Source organism: Choristoneura fumiferana, chromosome 4 (genome assembly GCF_025370935.1).
Source record: "Choristoneura fumiferana chromosome 4, NRCan_CFum_1, whole genome shotgun sequence".
Classification (NCBI taxonomy): Eukaryota; Metazoa; Arthropoda; class Insecta; order Lepidoptera; family Tortricidae; genus Choristoneura; species Choristoneura fumiferana.
In genome coordinates this window covers 21,200,672-21,220,345 of record NC_133475.1, presented here as the reverse complement: position 1 = coordinate 21,220,345, position 19,674 = coordinate 21,200,672, and the positions used below count along the sequence as shown (strand labels likewise).

General features: G+C 39.4%; 3 protein-coding genes across 5 annotated transcripts in view; 2 read left to right on the top strand and 1 right to left on the bottom strand.

The window, feature by feature from the left end:
- LOC141427642 (fatty-acid amide hydrolase 2-A-like) overlaps window positions 1-4,121 on the top strand; it is a 33,950-nt gene extending 29,829 nt beyond the window's left edge. For both annotated transcript variants that reach the window (XM_074087258.1, XM_074087257.1), the window contains exon 11: window positions 358-4,121. In XM_074087258.1, coding sequence (XP_073943359.1) covers window positions 358-447 — 90 coding nt within the window. In that variant the 3' untranslated portion in view covers window positions 448-4,121. The remainder of the gene's footprint in view (window positions 1-357) is intronic.
- A 2,193-nt stretch (window positions 4,122-6,314) lies between these two features.
- Window positions 6,315-10,387, top strand: LOC141427641 (inner nuclear membrane protein Man1-like). Its single transcript, XM_074087256.1, is given in 3 exon segments — window positions 6,315-6,431; window positions 6,509-7,410; window positions 7,413-10,387. Coding segments are annotated over 2 exon segments (2,319 nt in total). The 5' UTR covers window positions 6,315-6,431; window positions 6,509-6,516; the 3' UTR covers window positions 8,838-10,387.
- An 806-nt stretch (window positions 10,388-11,193) lies between these two features.
- Window positions 11,194-18,536, bottom strand: BckdhB (Branched chain keto acid dehydrogenase E1 subunit beta). 2 transcript variants are annotated; one of them, XM_074087253.1, is made up of 9 exons: window positions 18,386-18,536; window positions 18,032-18,157; window positions 17,218-17,354; window positions 15,560-15,703; window positions 14,667-14,822; window positions 14,130-14,301; window positions 13,450-13,595; window positions 12,354-12,440; window positions 11,194-11,682 (listed from the first exon to the last, which is right to left on the bottom strand). In XM_074087253.1, the coding sequence occupies exons 2-9, from the start codon at window positions 18,153-18,155 to the stop codon at window positions 11,542-11,544; spliced, it is 1,107 nt and encodes a 368-aa protein (XP_073943354.1). In that variant the 5' UTR covers window positions 18,156-18,157; window positions 18,386-18,536; the 3' UTR covers window positions 11,194-11,541. The 2 variants fall into 2 exon arrangements, with proteins under 2 accessions (XP_073943354.1, XP_073943355.1); XM_074087254.1 differs by lacking the exon at window positions 18,386-18,536 and adding an exon at window positions 18,236-18,321.
- Window positions 18,537-19,674: the final 1,138 nt, after the last annotated feature.

Here is a 19,674-nt window from a genome sequence, read left to right as displayed (position 1 = left end):
TTGTTTTCTCCAAAATTTAAGAGGTTCTTTTTTCCAGCGATAAAACTCAACGTTTTCAGATTAGTCGCTATATGTCACTTGACCAGATTTGACGTTGGGATACGAGCGTCGAGCGACTCCATGTGGCCGCACCTTGAAATTTGCAATTATTTTGTTCCTGTCACAAACCGCCTGACCCCCCCCCCTTCCCCTTAATGTGTGACGTACTTTTTGGATGATTAGCATTTTTGCACTTTCGTAGTATTTCCTTTCCACTGTCGATTTATTTTGCAAAAGAGTATAAGTTTCTGTTTTATTCGTTCACGATCAGAACTGAATTTTAGATAACCATGTTTTACATTTAAACTTCTTTTTCAGGTGATAGCGGGGCCCTATCAGGACCGGCTTTGCTTGGCCGTCGCGAAACAGTTGGAGATAGGCTTCGGCGGATGGCACCCACCGTCCTAGACATAAGCTACTTTTATAATAATATATATTTTTTAATTTATTGTAATTTTTTTATTTTAAAGTGCTCGATTTGGCTCTATACTACGAAGTGCAAAATTCGAATATTGCCGTCCCGCTGACGCTTCCATTATTTAATACGAGAATGAGAGGGACGGTACGAGACGAACTTCGATTTTCGAATTTCGTAGTAGCCCCCAGGGTTTGCTGTTTGGTTGAGCCGCAACGTTAATTAACCAATCAGAAGCGATGTCGGAATGTTGATTAATAAATTTCAGTGAAATAATGGTTAAGGGGTGTAGATATTACGGGTGACATTTTAAGATGCGTGTTTGTAAATTGTACTCAATTATATACAGTAAAAATGACAGATGGCGATTCAATAAATTAGCTACAGCGGCTGACTGTTTCCATCACTTATGTTAGGTGGCCGGTGGGTTAATATTCCTCAGATTGAAGGCGTTTTTTCCTCTTTGAGCCAATATTAAAAGGAAAAATGCTCAGGGTTAATATTTCATGAAAACTAAAGACAGTACATTGGTACTTCTAGTTCAATCAAAGTTCTTGCGACTTGACCTTCCGTTGTGGAAAATAATTTGTGAGATAGTAATGGGGTGCAACCGCACGGTCAACGCTCGATAATATTGGTTTGATAAAAAATTAAAAGTATGAACACAAAACAAATGAATATTGGACGAAGAAAAGTATTGAATGTTGAGGGTATTGGTGGTAGGACCTTGTGCATGGTCCGCCTGGATTGCTACCACCATCTGGATCGCTAATCCTGCCGTGAAGCAGTAGTGCTTGCACTGTTGTGTTTCGGCGTGGAGAGTAAGACAGCCGGTGCAATTACTGGCACATGAGGTATCCGATCTTAGGCCTCTAGGTTGGCAACGCATCTGCAATACCCCTGGTGTTGCTGATGTTTATGGGCGGTGGTGATCTCTTACCATCAGGAGACCCACATGCTCGTTTGCCATCCAGTCGAATAAAATAAAAAAATTGGAAACATGTCGTCCACGTAGGTCTCTAAAAACACGGAGTGCTCTGTCGTGTGATGGTTAGATGTTAGTTATAGGTATAACCACAAGTATGGCGTGGTTGGTTTTGTACGGGAATAGCATTTATTAAGAACTGGTCCACACTGGGTGTTTGAAAAACGCGCTTTGTAAACGCTTGTATAAAGCTAGGGATTCACAGTCCCTGACACACATGTCAATATCATTATTGGTCGAAGTGGGGCAACGTTGCCGGACTTTGATCGACCCATGTATTGTCGCCAGACATGTCGAGTGAAGTCCGACTAACATTGCCCCGGTCGAGTGGTGCCGACGTAACAGACGCAGCAGAGGCGTAGATGTCGTCCCCCTTCTGACTTATGACAAATTCTGCTTATTTAGGTATCACTTTTTTCTGGAAGTTTAAGGAGGCAAAATAAGCAAAGATTGCTTTTCCATATCCTGGATCCGCGCCTTTTGTGTGACAGCTATTCGGGATGTTTTGATTCCTGAAACGCACGTTTCCAAAGCGCGCTTTTTTAAAAAACGAAATGTATACCAGCTCTAAGTCGGCCCTTAGTAACACTGCCGTATTTTTATTGTTACAAATTAACTGACTGATCGGTATTTTTTGTTAATATGGTGATTAAATCAATCAGATCCTAATACAACAGTTCAGTTAAGACGCCATTAAATTATTTCTAATGCGGGCGAAGTCGCGGGTTAAGGCTAGTATTTTAATAATTATGTTTTTTTATTAGTGACTATAGTGACCCTACGAAACCTCTGAATCAATTTGAATGATTACAATTCATAGATGCAAGTAAAATGTATGAAATATGATCCGATATCGGATCGGCTAATCTGACAGACAGGTACATTATTTCATACATTTTACTTGCCCCGATATCGGTATCAGCGTCCGATACCGATATCGGATCGGATAATCTGAAAACGCTCTTATACAGCGCAGACAGGCGCGGACAGCAGCATCAGTATATGTATAAAGTACTCTGTGAGCAGCATCATCTGGCTATCTATAGACGTAGTGAAAAAAGTTGTTACACAGGCCAAGTAAAAATCAATCTTATGTCAATGCCATGAAGACTGACATGGAAAAACCTTTCTCACTTCCTATAACTATACCCTCAGACACCAGACTTTTGAAATAAAATCGTTGATCTTATCACCATAATCAGGGTTTAAGGTTTTTGAATCCGATACTTATGTTTCTTACTATATAGGAGCTGACTATGTTTGTTCTAATGTTTCTATTTTATACTACAATGTAAAATTAGGCCAATAAAATTGGTGTTATAATTAAGAATCATACGATATCATGGACTCAGATTATTGTATTATTTCTAATCATGTTGAATCCTTTCAAATCTGGAATTAGATTTATTGAATCAGGCGTTACTTTGCGGAGGTCCATATCAATGAACTAAAATAATTTCCTTGCTCACCCGCGACCTTACGATAGCTAAGCTTATGCAAAATATGCGTGTTCATGCAGTTCCTCCACCTCCACACTGTAAGAACACACACAAATCACACAAACCCATCTATCACCACCACCACACTACACTGACGCGTTTCGAACTCAAACAGAGCTCATCTTCAGAGTGACACAACCGTACACCATGCTACCAGTTGTTAGACTAACGAACCACAACCACCGTTTTAACTTGTCACTGTAACTCCCCAAGTACCCACACTCTGAAGATGAGCTCTGTTTGAGTTCGAAACGCGTCAGTGTAGTGTGGTGGTGGTGATAGATGGGTTTGTGTGATTTGTGTGTGTTCTTACAGTGTGGAGGTGGAGGAACTGCATGAACACGCATATTTTGCATAAGCTTAGCTATCGTAAGGTCGCGGGTGAGCAAGGAAATTATTTTAGTTCACTGGAATTAGATTTTTAGCGCCGGCACAGACGAAATGTGAAAAATATAAGTTGCTGCGGAATGCAGACTCTGTACAGGTCTTAAAGTCCTGTGGTGAACTGAGTGTCCTGAGTGTTAAGAGCCGCCACATACACTCGGAATTCCGTTTCGGAATTTCGATTCTGTACGCACAGGCCACCATGCGGAATTCCGAATCGGAGAAAACTTCGGACGGAAACTACTGTTTGTATGTAGTAGGTCCATAGATTTGTGTGGATTTACTGCGTTTGGAATTCCAAGTGTATGTGGCGGCCCTAATTTGCGCGTAGTATTATATATTGGCGCGTAGAAATTGTATCAGTACCTACTCATATGTAACTCTAAAATCAATTAAAAAGGGCACCATTTAGTAGCATAAACCATTCGGATATTATACTCGTAAGTGCAGTCATGTTGATAAAAAACTTTTTCGAAGTTCGTGTGATGCCTTTTAAATTCGTTAATGAAAGGAGATATCAAACCTATTCTATTATACATACTAATAGACGATCTGTAAGAAATTTAATTTAAGTATAAAAAAACCTTTCATATTTATTTTCTTATATTGTTATTTTTCGTACATACTTACAATATTTTAATTACTTCGACTCTAAATGTGCTGTGAGGAAAATATACTAACATAAACATTAATGTTTTGGAAGATGTTTCATCTGCACGAGACCCCGTGCGGATCTTATTTTTTGTAAACAGTCTCTTATAAAGTAATTTTGAATACTGAATAAATATATTTAAATGGATTTTGTTGTTTTTTTGTGTTAGGTTACATTTTTACAAAAAAAACAGTAGTGTCTTGTTAAAATGATAGGACAATAGGATAGGACCAATGTATCTTGGCCTTGGCAACATGGAAGGAATGGCGGCATTGGCGGCTGATTGAAAAAAAATGAGGATTGGCTACCTATGTTTTTTTTTTTTTTTTTTTTTTTTTTTTAATGGCAATATACAAGTTCGGTTAGAACAGACGATTGTGCCAATTACAAAGTGAGGAAACGAAGCGGAATTTAATAAAAAATATTACGGAATTTTGAATTGGATAGGGAAATATAGGATCAGGATCTATATGAAGGGAGGTGGCATAATTATATTTAATATCATTAGAAACAATAAAGGACGCAATGGAGGAATAGATACTACCTATGTTGGCAACACATAAATTTCACAGATATAAAATATCACGGTCACACGGTTAGAGGGGGCACACTCGCAGGTACAAATGAAAAAATGTTTTTTTTTTTTTAGTAAATAACAAACTTCGGGTGTAAATTTTAATGGGTTTTGTTATTTTTTTTACAGAATAATGCTTATTTGTCAGGTATCAATCGTCTCAATAAGCACCGCGTTGTCTCAAGTACAGTATCGTACCCTATCGTACCATCTCTCTCGCTCTCGTATTTAAATAATATTAGCGTCAGCGGGACGGCAAGAAACGAACTTCAAATTTTGAATTTCGTAGTATTAGGTTTAGGGCCAGAAGGGCTATTACGACATTCGAAAATCGATGTTCGTATCGTACCGTCACCTTTGAGTATTTATCTAGATAAATATTCAAAGACCGTCACTCTCACTCTCGTATAAATAATAAATAAGCGTCGGCGGGACGGTACGATACGAACTTCGAATTTCGTATCGTACCGTGCCGTCCCTCTCGCTCTCATAGTAAATAGTATAAGAGGGACCGCATGACACGAACTTCGAGTTTCGAGTTTCATAGTAGCCCTACTGCTGTAGAGGCAAAACCAGCACAACCAACATAAGCTACTAAACTAACTAAGGAACAATATGTTTAACAACATAGTAGTTTTTTTAAACATTTATTATAATTTGCAAAAGTTTAAACAAATCAACACAATCTATTATGGTTATTATGAATTATAATCATTTTTCATTAAAAAACAAAGTATCACAACAATGAGAAGATGAAGATCCTATCTTTGTGTAACCTGTGGGCTGTGCGAGGGTTAACAAATATCCACTTGAATTAGAGGTGGGTAAATCCGGATCTGAAGATTCAAAAGAGTCAGATCCTCAAGCGGATCCGAATCCCTTAATGACTCCTTTCAAATCTTATTGACTCCGGAGTTCCTAACTCCGACTGGATCGAGCGGCTCGCCTCGCTCGTGATCGCCGTCACGCTCACTCACACTGACTCGCTCCGTCCGCCTGCTTTCGCTCTCGCTCGGCTCGGATCGGATCGGCAGGGCTACTACGAAACTCGAAGTTCGTATCGTACCGTCCTCTCGCTCTCGTATTAAATAGTATAAGTGTCAGAGGGACCGCACGACACGAACTTCGATTTTGGAGTTTCATAGTAGCCCTGCGGATCGGATCTTGGACTTGGATCTTATTATCTATGTTTGGTTGGTCGGTTCGGTTCGGTTCGGTTCGTAGTAGCCTTGCGGATCGGATCTTGGACTTGGATCTTATTATCTATGTTTGGTTGGTCGGTTCGGTTCGGTACTCGGACTTGGACTAACGAACGAATCTTTCTCTCTCTCACGAATCTGTACTTCAGTCAGCGGGTGGGGCACCGCATTACCGTACCGACACCGACCGACCGAACCGAGCCGGGGCGGATCGGCCATAGATAAATTAATAATCGCTCGAAAGAACCGGAGTCAATAAAGGAGTCGGATTCAATAAGCGGATTCGGTACCGACACCGGAGCTGGATCTAGTGAGTCAGATCACTTCGCGGAGTTGAGATTACCCATGCTAACTTGAATTCACTTATTTCACTATATTTTTCCAATTGTATTTTTGATATATTTGTAGAGAGGAACGAAGCAATTTGTGTTTTTCAATAGGTCAGTGAGGCGGCGGGAGGATTCTTCAAAAAAAAAAAAGACTTCTAAAATAAAGACTTGGCTTAAAGGTCTCGTTACCAAGCCACAATCTCCAAAAAAAAAAAAATTAACAAATATCCAAATCTGCTGTCACAATTGGCAACACTGATTATAACGACGTTCTTTCGAGTGCATACGATATGACGCGCCGGTGAATTTTTACATAAATTGACGTAATTTTCTATTCATATACATCGCACACAAGGTGAAAAACATTCTATATACTCAATTTATCCGTATTTCGCTCAGTGATTGTGTACATAACCTGCATTGTTCTTGCAGATTTCACAATGGCCGATCAAGTGGACTCAATGTCAGACGCGGAGCTCCGGACGAAACTCGCGGAGCATGGGTTCCCTGTGATGCCGATAACGGCGTCGACGAGGAAATTATTGGTGAAAAAGCTAAAGCTAGTGCTGGACAACAAGTCCAAGCCTCGGACGGGAGTTGACAACAAGGCAGAGAGCAGACGGACGCTCGCGCGGTACTCGAGCGGGGAAGAGTCTGACTTGGACACGACGAACAATGGTCGCGAGAAGCGTGTCGGCCGCCGCGCTACCACCGGCGGCGCCATGCTGCCGCCCGCCAGCAGCAAGGCGCGACGCGCCACACCTAAGAAGGACTCGCCGGTCAAACGTGACGGCGACAAAGGTTCCGAGTCCGATGAGGAGACTGTCGGTTCGCCCGTTCGCACTCACGAGGAGGTGGAGACGGTGACGACGCGCCGTGTGACCCGTACGTACGCCAAGGATGCTGATGACTATGAAACCGGCTCTGACAGTGATGTTGACACTGATAGGAAAACTGCAACTCCATTACGCAGTCATTCCCGCTCTAGCGACTACATATCGAGCACACTGCCATCTGTAGATGCAGCAACTAGTCCTCCTAAATTGTCCCTGTTCTCTCGCCCTTCTTTGTCACCATCGAGCTACTCATCATCACTCTCTTCGGACCACCTAAACTCTATCCGGTCCCGACTCGGCTTGACATCCAATCTTGCAGACCGCCCCTCTACCAGCAACTACACTTCTAATTACACAACAACCACATACCAACCCTCCACTTCTACCATAGATGAGGTTGAATCTCCCTATTTAAGCAATTTCACAAAACGATTATCTGCCTTAAAAGCTGAACCTGCCAAGCCCACCTTTGTGGATAGAGACATTAACAACGGCAGCAGCCCACTACTCCACGTCGCTCTTACATATCTGGTGTTTCACGACCTGACATTGTAGACTACAAGTCTGCTAATGACAAGAAATTCTTGAAGAACAACCTTGTGTCCCTCGCCCTGGTGGCTTTAGTGGCACTTTTTTTTTTTTGTTTATTCTTTATGTATATAGTGAAAAAAAATGATATTACATCTGTAGTTGATGATCAGAACAGTGTCCTGCCTATTTGCCAATTAAATATACCAGGCAATAGGCCAGGAATTAACTGCGTGCCTAGGGAACAGATTAGTTATGCTAAAGATTTGATGAAAGTTATACATCCTGAACTAACAAGCAGGGTGGCTGCATACCAATGTGGCAAACCTGGAGTGCTTCCGTACTTAACAGAGAGAGAAATACTTGACATTGCCAGCACCAGGGCTGAAACTTCTGACATTAGTCAGTGCCGAATGGACCTCAACAATCTTGAAGTACTGCTTGTGAGCAACCCTCGCTGGGGGCTTAGTGTGGTGCAGCTCAAGAACCTGTACACAAAAGATGCCGAGTTTACTCCCATAACATCAACTGAAGTGGTTGTGCAGCAGCGCAGCAAAGGCAGTGTTGCCCTGACCATCACAGACCCCTCCACACCTCTCTCCTGCCTATTAGTTAATACTTTATACTCCACTGGTTCATCCTTGATAGTGATTAGTGTACTTGCATTAATAGCAGTGGGTTCCCAGCGAGCCTACAAGTACTACCTAGCTTATCGCAAAAGGCAGAGTGATGAAATTTACTCCATGGTAGAACAGATCATTGATATTATATCTCAAGAGACTGAGGACAGTGGGGAACCGTACATATCTGTGGATCATGTACGGGACACACTGATTTCTCCTCAGAACAGGGAAAAAATGGCCTCTGTTTGGGATGCTGCTGTCAAATTCATTCAAAGAAACGAGAGCAGAGTCCGCATGGAAGTGCAGTCTGTAGATGGAGAGGACTGCCGCGTATGGAGGTGGTGCTCTACCCAAAACAGTCCGAAGCGTAGTGCTGCCTGGCAGGGACAGGCTTTTGAGACACAGGAGGGCTCTGTCAACAATGTCCCCGTATCACCAACCCCTTGTCTTAAGATTCGCCACATGTTTGACAAGAACGATACCAACCAGAATTTAAGGACCGTGGTGCAAGACGCTATTTTGGAGAAATGCGGAGAGCGCTGCAACGTTTTGCATGTTGACGTTGATCGTGCTTCATGCTGCGTGTACGTCAAGTGCGCGAGTGCCAGCGACGCCGGAGTGGTGTACCGCTCGCTTCACGGCTGGTGGTACGAGGGTCGTCTCATCACTGTCAAGTACCTACGCTTGGAACGCTACATGCAACGGTTCCCTAACTCGCCTACTGTTGGGCCCTATCTCAAAATGTCGCGTCCGCGACGCACCTGGGATGAATAATGTCATTTAATTATGAACTACATAAAAGCTTTGGTGAATTGAAGCACTGTATTTCATGAGGCATTATAAGAGCCTCCATACTGTATCAAAAATATGGTTTGTTTAGTATGAAAATTTCTTGGACTAAAGAAGGACGCTATTATATGGAATGAGACATCAAAAACCTTAGAACTCCAATGCATGTTTTAGCTTAAATTATCAATTGATTTACACACACAGGTTGAATGTATATTGCAATTATAGTCTTTTTCGTATTCTGATTGACTCATCTCTTGTATAATGCTGTCCCTGTCGGTCATCATAACTGCATGGTGCCCTGGAAGGTTGAGTTGCTTGCAGTTTTATTTATTGCGACTTAACACCTTTGGTTAAGCAGTGTGACTAATATTGATTAAATGTTGTTTTATTAGTCGTACTCATGGTTAGTAAATGTGACTTACAAATCGTATTTTTATGCTACTAGCCTAAGTTGTTGAAAGGATTGATTCTCTCGTTGATATAAAGAATAACTTGTAGTAATTTATTCATTCATTTATGGTTTTGGAGAATCAATTCTTCTCTTTAATTTTGTTTGTAAGGAGACGCATAATATTAAGCTTTCTATAGTTAACAGGACATTTTTGATTGGTTAATTATTCTACTGCATGTTGGTTCTTATATTAATGTAATGAATGTTATGAACTATGTTTTCTAATAATTACATTGCAAAGTTGATAAAGGAATCAAAATGCTAATTATAATTTTATGATTTATTTTCATTAGCGATTGGAAATTCGGATGTCCGATTTAAATACTAATACGTATACCTGCGAGGTTTTTTCCAATTTTAGAGCTTTTTTAAAAATATTATTTACTACCGAATTTTTTATCGCTACTCGTAATTTTAGGGCTAATAGAATAAATACGGATATATTGGAAGTATTCGTCAATTAAATAGACGACATATCAGTCAATTGGGCATTTATGTTTGTGTTGTCATAGCCGATCCGGCAAAAAATGTACAAGGCCTAAGCACATGAGCGTTTGTCTCTGAACGCAAGCGTTCATTCCTTTCACACATTCATTACAAAGGTATCTATCTACATAATACATATTATGCTTTGTTTGTGACAAACACTGATGGGCTCAGTCCAATGATCTGATCTGATATATCTAGAGGTGCTGATCGGAACACTGGCCTTAATTAAAGCTTTCCTGTCGCTTCATGTTTATTTAAATAGCCTAGGTAATAAATAAGATTTCCGCTCAGACGTTGTAAATATTCGCCATCACAAGCGTATTTCGATATATTGATATAAGCCGCACAAGACATACTTGTGTTTTGTTACTGAATTTACTGTTTTGGAACAAATTGTTATGAAAAGTAGGTGTAAGTAGTAGTAAGTCCGATAGGGTACTTTAAGACTTCGTCATTCATGCGACGCTACAATTTATATATTTCATTAATTCAAAGGTTTGACATGTTTATTTTAGTACACTAACTGCTGTTTTAATTTCTAGCGTTATTTTATGGATTGATTTTTATTTTTTAATAAATAATTTAAGTAAGATTTTTGTTTTGCTGTTGCATGAACCGATCATTTGCGGTTTCTCTCTCTCTCAAGTGTTTGGGAAGGTTTTTCATCAGAATTATTGATTTAGTAACACGCGCTGTATACTTTAAATAATAATTATCGATCAATGTATGGAATCATTTAGCAACCATAATTAAAAAATCTTTAAAAACATTTACCCCTTTCGACCAAGCACCTAACTACTGGATTAGTTTTGAATCATATTAGACCAAATATTTGTAATATGTTTTAACTATTCGGACCCTTCTCTCCTCTGGCACAAGAGGCAGTTCTACCCATTGGTTTTCAAAATCAAAACATAATATTTCGTGTTCAATGACAGTAAAAATAGTTATTTATGTGGCTGGTGCATAATGAGAGGCATTAAAGTACGAGTGTGGTTTTATGAAACGAGCCGAAGCCGCATACATAACTATCTACATGCATATCATAAGTCTACTATATTATTTTCAGATATGGGCTGTATTTTGACTTTGACGGACTTTAAATAATAATTATTATCTACATGCATGTCATAAGTTTTCTACAATATGTACAGATATGCATTGTTAAAAAAAGTATTACCGATACTTTAATGTAAACATTAAGATGCACTGTACTTTAATGTGAACATTAAGATGCACCCGCAGATACCAGGTTTCTTAATAAAGGCCATTTGATAGTCGTTTCTGAACATATAATTGGGAAGTTATGATATGCATGTAGATAAATATTTTTTTAGTTCTGCGATTTACGATCGTAATATAAATTATATGGCAGTTGTTAAAAAAATAAACTTCGTAGAGTAAAACAACCTTTATAAAAATCTTAAAGTAATAACAATATCTCACTTCATTTCAATAAAATTAACAATTCAAAACATTTTGTAAGTAGTAAAAAAACAATGGAATGTCAATTGATTCTAACAAGACTGAACTGAAAGAACCTCCGCCTTTTTTTGAAGTCTGTTAAAAATTGTCTTTGGTTCCTTATGTTACAGAGAATTTAAATTATTCCCAATGGATAAGGTTCCATGATCACTGGTTGACTATCTACGCAACTATTCGGTATTCGGCCGAATAGGGAAATTGTGGCCGGATACCGAATACTGGGCGGATATCCGTTGCATCTCTACTAGAGGTTAAGTCTGGTCAGTAATCTCTAAGCTGCTGTAGGGCGGAGTAGCAGCGCCATTTGTCCGGGAGGTAGAAAGGCTCGAAGACATGAGGGAAGGGCGCGTCCCAACCCGCCACGCGGGCCACTGGCGCCTCCAGGTGCAGGAAACACTCGCTCTGGAAACGACAAAAGATATTACCTTATTAAATACTCTAGCTCTTGTAGAATTCTGTTATCGCGCGCTGTTCCCTCAGGAACTGATTTTACCAGAATAAAAAGTAGCTCTGGCCCATAAACTATCTCTGCCAAAAATCACGTCTATCCGTCGCTCCGTTTCGACGTGAAAGACGGACAAACAGACAAACCAGGCGCGGTCGCAGCCTGAAATTTTGGGAAGGGGGGGGGGGGTCAGGCGCAGCGTATTACGTCCACCAACGAGACGGACGTATGCCCTGGTTAAAGTCGCGGGTTCACGGTGGATGCAAGCCGCTTCCAACCTAGGCAACTGGAGGTGTATGGGGGAGGCCTATGTCCAACAATGGACGTCCTATGGCTGATATGATGATGATGATGATGAATAATTATTAATCCCATACTTACATGCATACTTTTGCCACTGCATACAGGGAACAGCGCGCGATAACCGAATTCCACGCGGGTGAAGCCGCGGGCAAAAGCTAGTTTAATAAATAAATATTCCCACTCCAATGCAATTTTTGCCAATTACCGTGGAATTTAAAAAATTCGGAATTTCAATTTTATTGTGAGATCTAATGATTTACAAGAACGAACCCAAGGGTAAAGGGTGTATGTGTTTATTACAAGTATAGTATAACAATATAATTACCTGAATGGTGGCAGCTAGTTCAGCACCGAAGCCTGAAGTTAAAGGCGCCTCATGTGCTATCAGACACCGCCCAGTCTTTTTGACGGACTGTGGATAGATAAACCTCATATTAATAGTGACAAAAATACAATACAATACAATACAAAGACTCTTTATTGTACACCAGACATAGTAATACAGAAAACAGATACACAGAGAAAAAATTACAAGGTAAGCAATAGGCGGACTTATCGCTTAAGAGCGAAAAAACATTAAAATACATTAAAAGGTAAATATAAAAATCGGCCAAGTACGAGTCGGACTTGCGCACCGAGGGTTCCGTACAAATCTGCAGGTATTTATAATATCCAGTCCAAATTTCATAGGTCTACGGTCAATGGAAAATACCCTACAAAATTTTTCAAATTAATTAATAAATAAATATCATGGGACACTTTATTGACACCAATTGACCTAGTCCCAAATTAAGTAAAGCTTATGGGTACTAGGTAACGGATAAAGTTACTTAAATAGGTATATAGATACTGAAATACATATTAAACACCAAAGATTGGAAAACAAACAAACAAATATCTGCCCTCACTGGGGATCAAACCCGGATCCTCAAGCCTCGCAGTCAGGTGCTCCAACCACTAGGCTACCTGGTCGTCAGATTTTTACCCATTAAGAGAAGTTTCCCTGCCGGCCGCGCGGCCGCGTTAGGTATTCCTTTGGGATATTGCTGTCTTTATCGCTCGTGACATAAGCGCTCGCAGCCGTCCCCCCCATGCCTTCCGCAACGACGTCCGTAATTTATATCGAGATAGCTGTAGGCTTTTCAAGATTTGGGCGGTTGAATTTTTTGTTTCGTTGTCCTCATATTATACGAAAAGTATAGCACAGAAATTAGTGATATTTTGCACTTTTATTAGTCACCCACACTAATAAAAGTGATCAAGAACGGGTTTCGAAAACAGACTTGACCCCACACTTCAGTCTACTGGTGACCACGGCAACTGTAACGTTGCCGAAACGTCGAGGTAAATATTACTTGTGTAAAAATAGCGTGATAAGTCCCGTTTATGGTATTTTGACTATAACTTCAGATTATACTAACATTGCACACTGTCTCCTCGTCCCACGGCAGTATGGACTGCAAGTCGATGACGTCACAGTTCATGTTGAGATTATCGTTCGCCATTTGCGCCACCTCCAAGAGCACGTGGATCTGTGTGCCCCAGCCGATTAGCGTCGCAGCATCACCTGGAGATAAAGCGAAGATACAGTTTCCGCTTTTAAAAGCCTGGGAAAATCTGGGACAATGAAAGGGCGCAGAAATACAATATCTGTTTTCATTCGACTATAAAAAATCGAATCGGGGTTTCGGTTTCGAGGTTCTCGAATGGCGTCCGCGGACCGGGAGACGAGCTGTCGGTAGGCCTCCAACAAGATGGAGCGGCGACCTGGTTAAGATCGCGGGATCGCGGTGGATGCGGAAAGCACAAGACCGGTCTGAGTGGAGAGCCTTGGGGGAGGCCTATGTCCAGCAGTGGACGTCTTTCGGCTGACATGATGATGATGATGATGATAAAAAATCGAATTATACTTTACTATGAATGGATTTGTATTGGTAGTTGACGTGGCCTGGCGTATTTTTTTATTAATACCTATAAAATATGTTTACTTTCTTTTTTTGTTTTGAGGGTCCTGTAATACAAGGAATAAGGATTCTCCATGTCCGTCCATCCGCGGCTTACTTTCAAACTGTTAGTGCTAGAAAGCTATAATTTAGCATACCTTCCCTCAGCAGCTGAGCTTTTCCCAAAGGCAGCGTGTAATCCTCAGTGGGCACGTCCTCAGCAGCGGAACGGTACAGGATCTTGGGCTCCAGAAAGATGCAGGGATCGCGCTCCCTGATGCAGGCCAGAAGGAGACCCTTGGCCGTGATGGGGCCGCGGGGCACCACCACCTGGAAGGGGGATAAAAGTTATCAAAATTGGCCTGTTAGACCTGAAAATGATATAAAAAATGTAGTATTAGACGGCGAATCAGACCAGCCTTAAATTTAAGTCTGTTTTTTTTTAACATCCTGGACGACCCTAAGAAAATTTATGATCTATGCATATGAAAATATTGATAATTTTTCTGACTGAATTTTATAAACATTACTTCGAAGGGTAAATTTAGCTGACGACGAGCTGATTTATGAGATTTTTTCAAAATAGTGACGATATTCCTTATTCAATACCTTTCAAGGACCTTTAAGACTAAGTTTGGCTAAAGGTTCGCCTTTGGACACATGGAGGACATCATCATAGTATAGATGGAGAGTACCTTGAGTCCCGCGGCGTGTGCGAAGAACGCCTCAGGGCTCTGCGAGTGGTAGAGCCCCCCGTGGCCGACGGCGGAGCACGGCGTGCGCACGGTCAGCCCGCCCGCGTCGAACTGCCCGCCCGAACGGTAGCGGCACTTCGCTGCCTCATTCACTAGCTGGTGGAAGAACGTGATTAAACTGAATGACGTGTAAGTACATCCGCAGCAAGCCTTATCAAATCAATAAATTATTTATTTATTTATCACCAAAAATTTACAGAATTGCAATAAAAACAAATGCGCTGTAAAATTCAAATTATACAAAAAAACATTCGTGCCCGGTTTTTTATATAAGGGAAACGAGCATGTGGGCACCTGATGAGAAGCAAACCGCCAGTCATAGACACGACAGATTTAGAAAGAAAGAAAGAAAGGTTTATTTTGGCTCCAAAAGTACCACCTAAAACTAAGACTAGAACTAGCACTAAAACTATACTATACTATACTATTTAGAGGTGAAAAGGTATCAAAACAATTAACAGATTTACAAACTTTCGCATCCTACTTCCTAGTAATATTATAAGGGGCTGTTTCACCATCCATTGATTAGTGTTAACTGACGGTTAAATGTGATGCCGTCTCCGTCTGTTCAAACAAAACAAATAGAGACGGCGTCACATTTAACCGTCAGTTAACACTAATCAATGGATGGTGAAACAGACCCTAAATGTGAAAGTTTGTAAGTCTGTTTGTTTGTACTTCATCACGTCAAAACGACTGAACCGATTTAGACGAAATTCGGTACACAGATAGTTTGAGTCCTGAGGAAGTACATAGGATAGTTTTTTCCCGGAAATCAACAGACTAGTTTTATTATATTAGTGGGATTTATTTTACTTATTAATTTTCTTCACCTGGTCAAATGCTGGAAAGATATAGTCGGCGAACTGTATCTCGGCGATGGCGGTGGCGCCGGCGGTGGCCATCCCGATGCCGAACCCGGCGATCCCTTGCTCGCACAGCGGCGTGTTGAACACGCGCTCCTTGCCGTATTTCTCCTGCAATCGTGAATGTCAGCTTTGAAATATAGATAGTGTCTCGGTCATTATTTGAGCATTCCAACCTTTTCATTTTTGTAGACAGTTTTTAGTAAAAAAAAATAGCAAAAAAGTAAAACCGACTACAAAAAAACTTTTTTGATATTGACTTACTTTTTTGATAAAAATTGTCTTTATTTCTCACTTTTTAGTGATTCGTAGCCAAAGTACATCTCACAACGATTCCATTAAGCCCAAACATGACTTAGTTGCTTTGTTTTATAACAGAAATTCCGTTGCCTACCTTCTGGCTTCAGCATCAGGTCAGTTCGAAAGAATCATTAACTTAAAGCTTCTTCTTAGTCGCTTATCTAGGTATATTAATCATGATCGTTTATAGACGAGCGAGCATTACTTAGCTTTGATGAGTTCCATTGGTCATCAATGGTCTTCTTCATCAGGTCTAGGTTACCAAATGATACTTTCTGAATGTAAATGCTCATCTTAATGCTAAAAATGCCAAAATCGCCATAGGTGTGCCTATAAAATTTGAGATTTGCCTCGATTTCCCTAGGATACCATCATCAGATCTTGACTTGGTGACAATGGGACCACCTCAGAAAAATACCCTTTCGATTAAAAAAATAATTTTGAAAATCGGTCCACAATTGACTGAGTAATCGGCGAACATACATAAAAAGAAATAAAAATACAAACATTAGAACATAGAACCTCCTCCTTTTTTGAAGTGGGTTAAAAAGCAGTACAGAAAACACATTATTGAGATTTTCCAACAAAATTGCTTCTAAAGGAGAAGAATTAAAGACTACCAACTGAGAAATCAAAAATACTTATCCGAAAATTGACATTTCGAAGTTCAGTATCTCAAAAATTTGATGGACCAATTGAAACTTAACCCATCATAGTATGCTTAAGAACGGATCCGTGTCAAATTTAAGGCTAATTTTTAGTTTTTTTTTTAATCAGCAGAATTTGTGTTTTTTTATCTGATATTTTTACGAGGCTTAAGCACACCAAATGTCATGTCAGTCAGCCTCATGGGGAGCCTCAGATATACACTACAGACAGATATTACGCTCTCCCTTGCACTGAAACCACGTCTCTGGATGCAAAGGCCTGTCCGTCCAATGAATCTTAAATTTTTAAATATTTTTTTATTAAAACAGATGAGACGCCACTTCCGTACTTTTTTTAGTTCCCGCGTATGAGGGACCAACAATCTTGATAACACTTGTGGTCCATCTGTTTGGGCGCTATAGATTAAATAGATTACAAAAAAACGAGAAAATAAATAAATTTAGAAAGTTATGTATACTAATAAGTAGTGTAGTGTGTGTAGTTATGTATGTTATGTGTAATATGTAGTTATGTTATGTTGAAGAGTCTTTGTGTTGTATTGTATTGTATAATGATTTTTTATCAATCCTCCAATCATTAAACGTAAGAATCTAACAACTTAGAAGAAGAAAATCATAAAAACTTAATTGTATTTCAAATACCAAAGAATGTTTTACCTGTAAGCCAAGTGCACAACGGAAGACTCCTCCAAAGGCAACATCTTCTCCGAACACGACCGCCGATGGGTCATTCTTCAGTGTGATGTCCATCGCATTGTTGATTGCCTGCATCATGTTCATTTTGGCAGTTTCACCTTTAAATAAAAAAATAATAATTTAGTAGTAATTCAGTTACTCATTCTTTTTAAGTTACTTTATTTTCTTAAGTTTTTTTTTAGATTGCACCGTTTCTTGCCCAAATAAACATTAATTGAATGTAATTTAAAAATTATATTGTTCTTTGACAATAGGAAAATTAATAACCGAGACAAAAAAAATGTTTAAACAGTTACTTAGAGCTGTTTACACAGACTCAAGATTTTTTAAGGAGCTTTCACTCTAGCCTTTTTATGTATTTTGCCAATGTTGAAGTAGAGCATAACACACATGAGGAGACTGTTCCAAAGTGTTCGGTTTTTGAAATTTTGATCTTGGGGAAGGGACAGACTAGAATACTGTAGTATAGATTCCAAATTAGAAAAATCACCTAAGTTTCACATGAGTTCTGCACATGCATAAAGGTCCTATCTTAAGTAATTGTAACCCAGGTTACCCAGGTTTAAAAATATATAATATAAAATTAATTAAAACCCAGATGTGGAGCTTAGATGCTTTTTTAGAACTTTTAAGACTGGCCACTTAAATTTACCAGCAAACCCTGTTTTTATTTTAATTAACGGCCAGTATTACCATGGCATATTTTGGAATCATTTTATTAGTCAACTAAATAAGCACCTAACCTTTAATTGTACATTACATGGAATTAACTTACCTTCCACCGGTTTATCAACATCGGGATGGTAAATAAAATGCGAGGATAGTCTTTTCGACCCATTGCTCACATTTTTCGCTAACCTCGCCAGCAAAACGAAGTTTTTAGTCACCAAATTCGTCATGCCTGTAAAGAATCGACGTTACAATACTACGACTGACTGTCTGAATACATTAAGAAACTCTTATCAGCAATTCTAATTACGCTGTGATTGTTACACGCCACTGATAACATTTTAAAGATTTGATCAACAATATGTTTAGGTATTTCTCTTTATCATTTCGCAGTGGGGTATTTTATTTTCGTCTTATCTTCAAGCTCAAACAAATTATGCAACTTTATATGCTATTTTACCGTAATTTTTGTTGTTTCGATAATTACGTATTCTATTAGACTAATGTTGCTTGATAGACACAAAAAGGTACTTATGAAATGAATAAAATAAAGTTCAAAAGTTAAGCCAACGAAACAAAACAAACATTGAAGTCATAGGCGTTTTTCATCGCGTCTAATCTAACATGTCACATCGTTCAATTTCTTTTTTCGTAAATTTTTTAGAGAAGTTTTACAAATTATCCATGAGTAGATTAGATTAGATTTACTAACAAATAAATTTTTCATGTAGGGATTACCTAACGAAATAGTAGTTTTGACTTAATTGTGGAAATGGTCAAGTCTTATCTAAACATCTATAATAAGTTGTTCAAGCTCAGTGAGTACTGACAGAAGCGCGTAACGACTAGCGACATCTACCGCCAGAATGATCAAGATAATAAACTTTGTTTATAAGATTGATAGACAGAGGGCGGTAAAAGTCAAGTCCTATAGGAATCATAGGATGTTTTAATCCCCGAAATTTGCATAGTTCCCGTGCAAAACGGCTAGTAATTTCATAATTCCAGATTCACTTGATAGACTTTTATAAGTACTAAAGTAAGGAAATGGCTGAGTATTAGGTATCTGATAATTATTTGAAAAAAAAATGCATGCTTGAGTGTTACGTTCTTTACATTGGCATAGCATATATGATATACCTACAATATCATAAAACTCGCAGTGCCTAATTCACACTGAATAATAATAGAGTTACGATCTACCAAAGTCTGTTAAGTCAGATCGAAAGTGAGGCTGTGGGTGGCGGATATTTTATTATAATTATATTATCATTATAGTAGGTACAGTCGGAGTAAAAAACGTTTTTGTCTTTCTAGATGGCGCCACTGTTGCGTGAGGTTTTTAAGTGTGGCTTTGAAAGTCTGTTATTACGGGCGTGAAAACAAAGTTTAGATTAAAACCATATTTAATACACCTTAAAATCGTACCATAAAAATATCGAGCAACCACAGTGTTGCGTAGTCCCGTTTTGTTCGGAAAAAAGGGAGGTCAATAGCTTCCGAAAGACAAAACTGTCTCAAAACACAGACATTCATTGCCCCGTAACGCATAATTGCCATAATTAATTTCAGGTAATGCAAAATATTCACAAATTATTCTAATATAGCTCATGTGTACTGTTGTGTCACTCTGAAGATGAGAGCTCTCGTTGAGTTCGGGGCGCGTCAGTGTAGTGTGGTGGTGGTGATAGATGGGTTTGTGTGATTTGTGTGTGTTCTTACAGTGTGGAGGTGGAGGAGCTGCGTGAA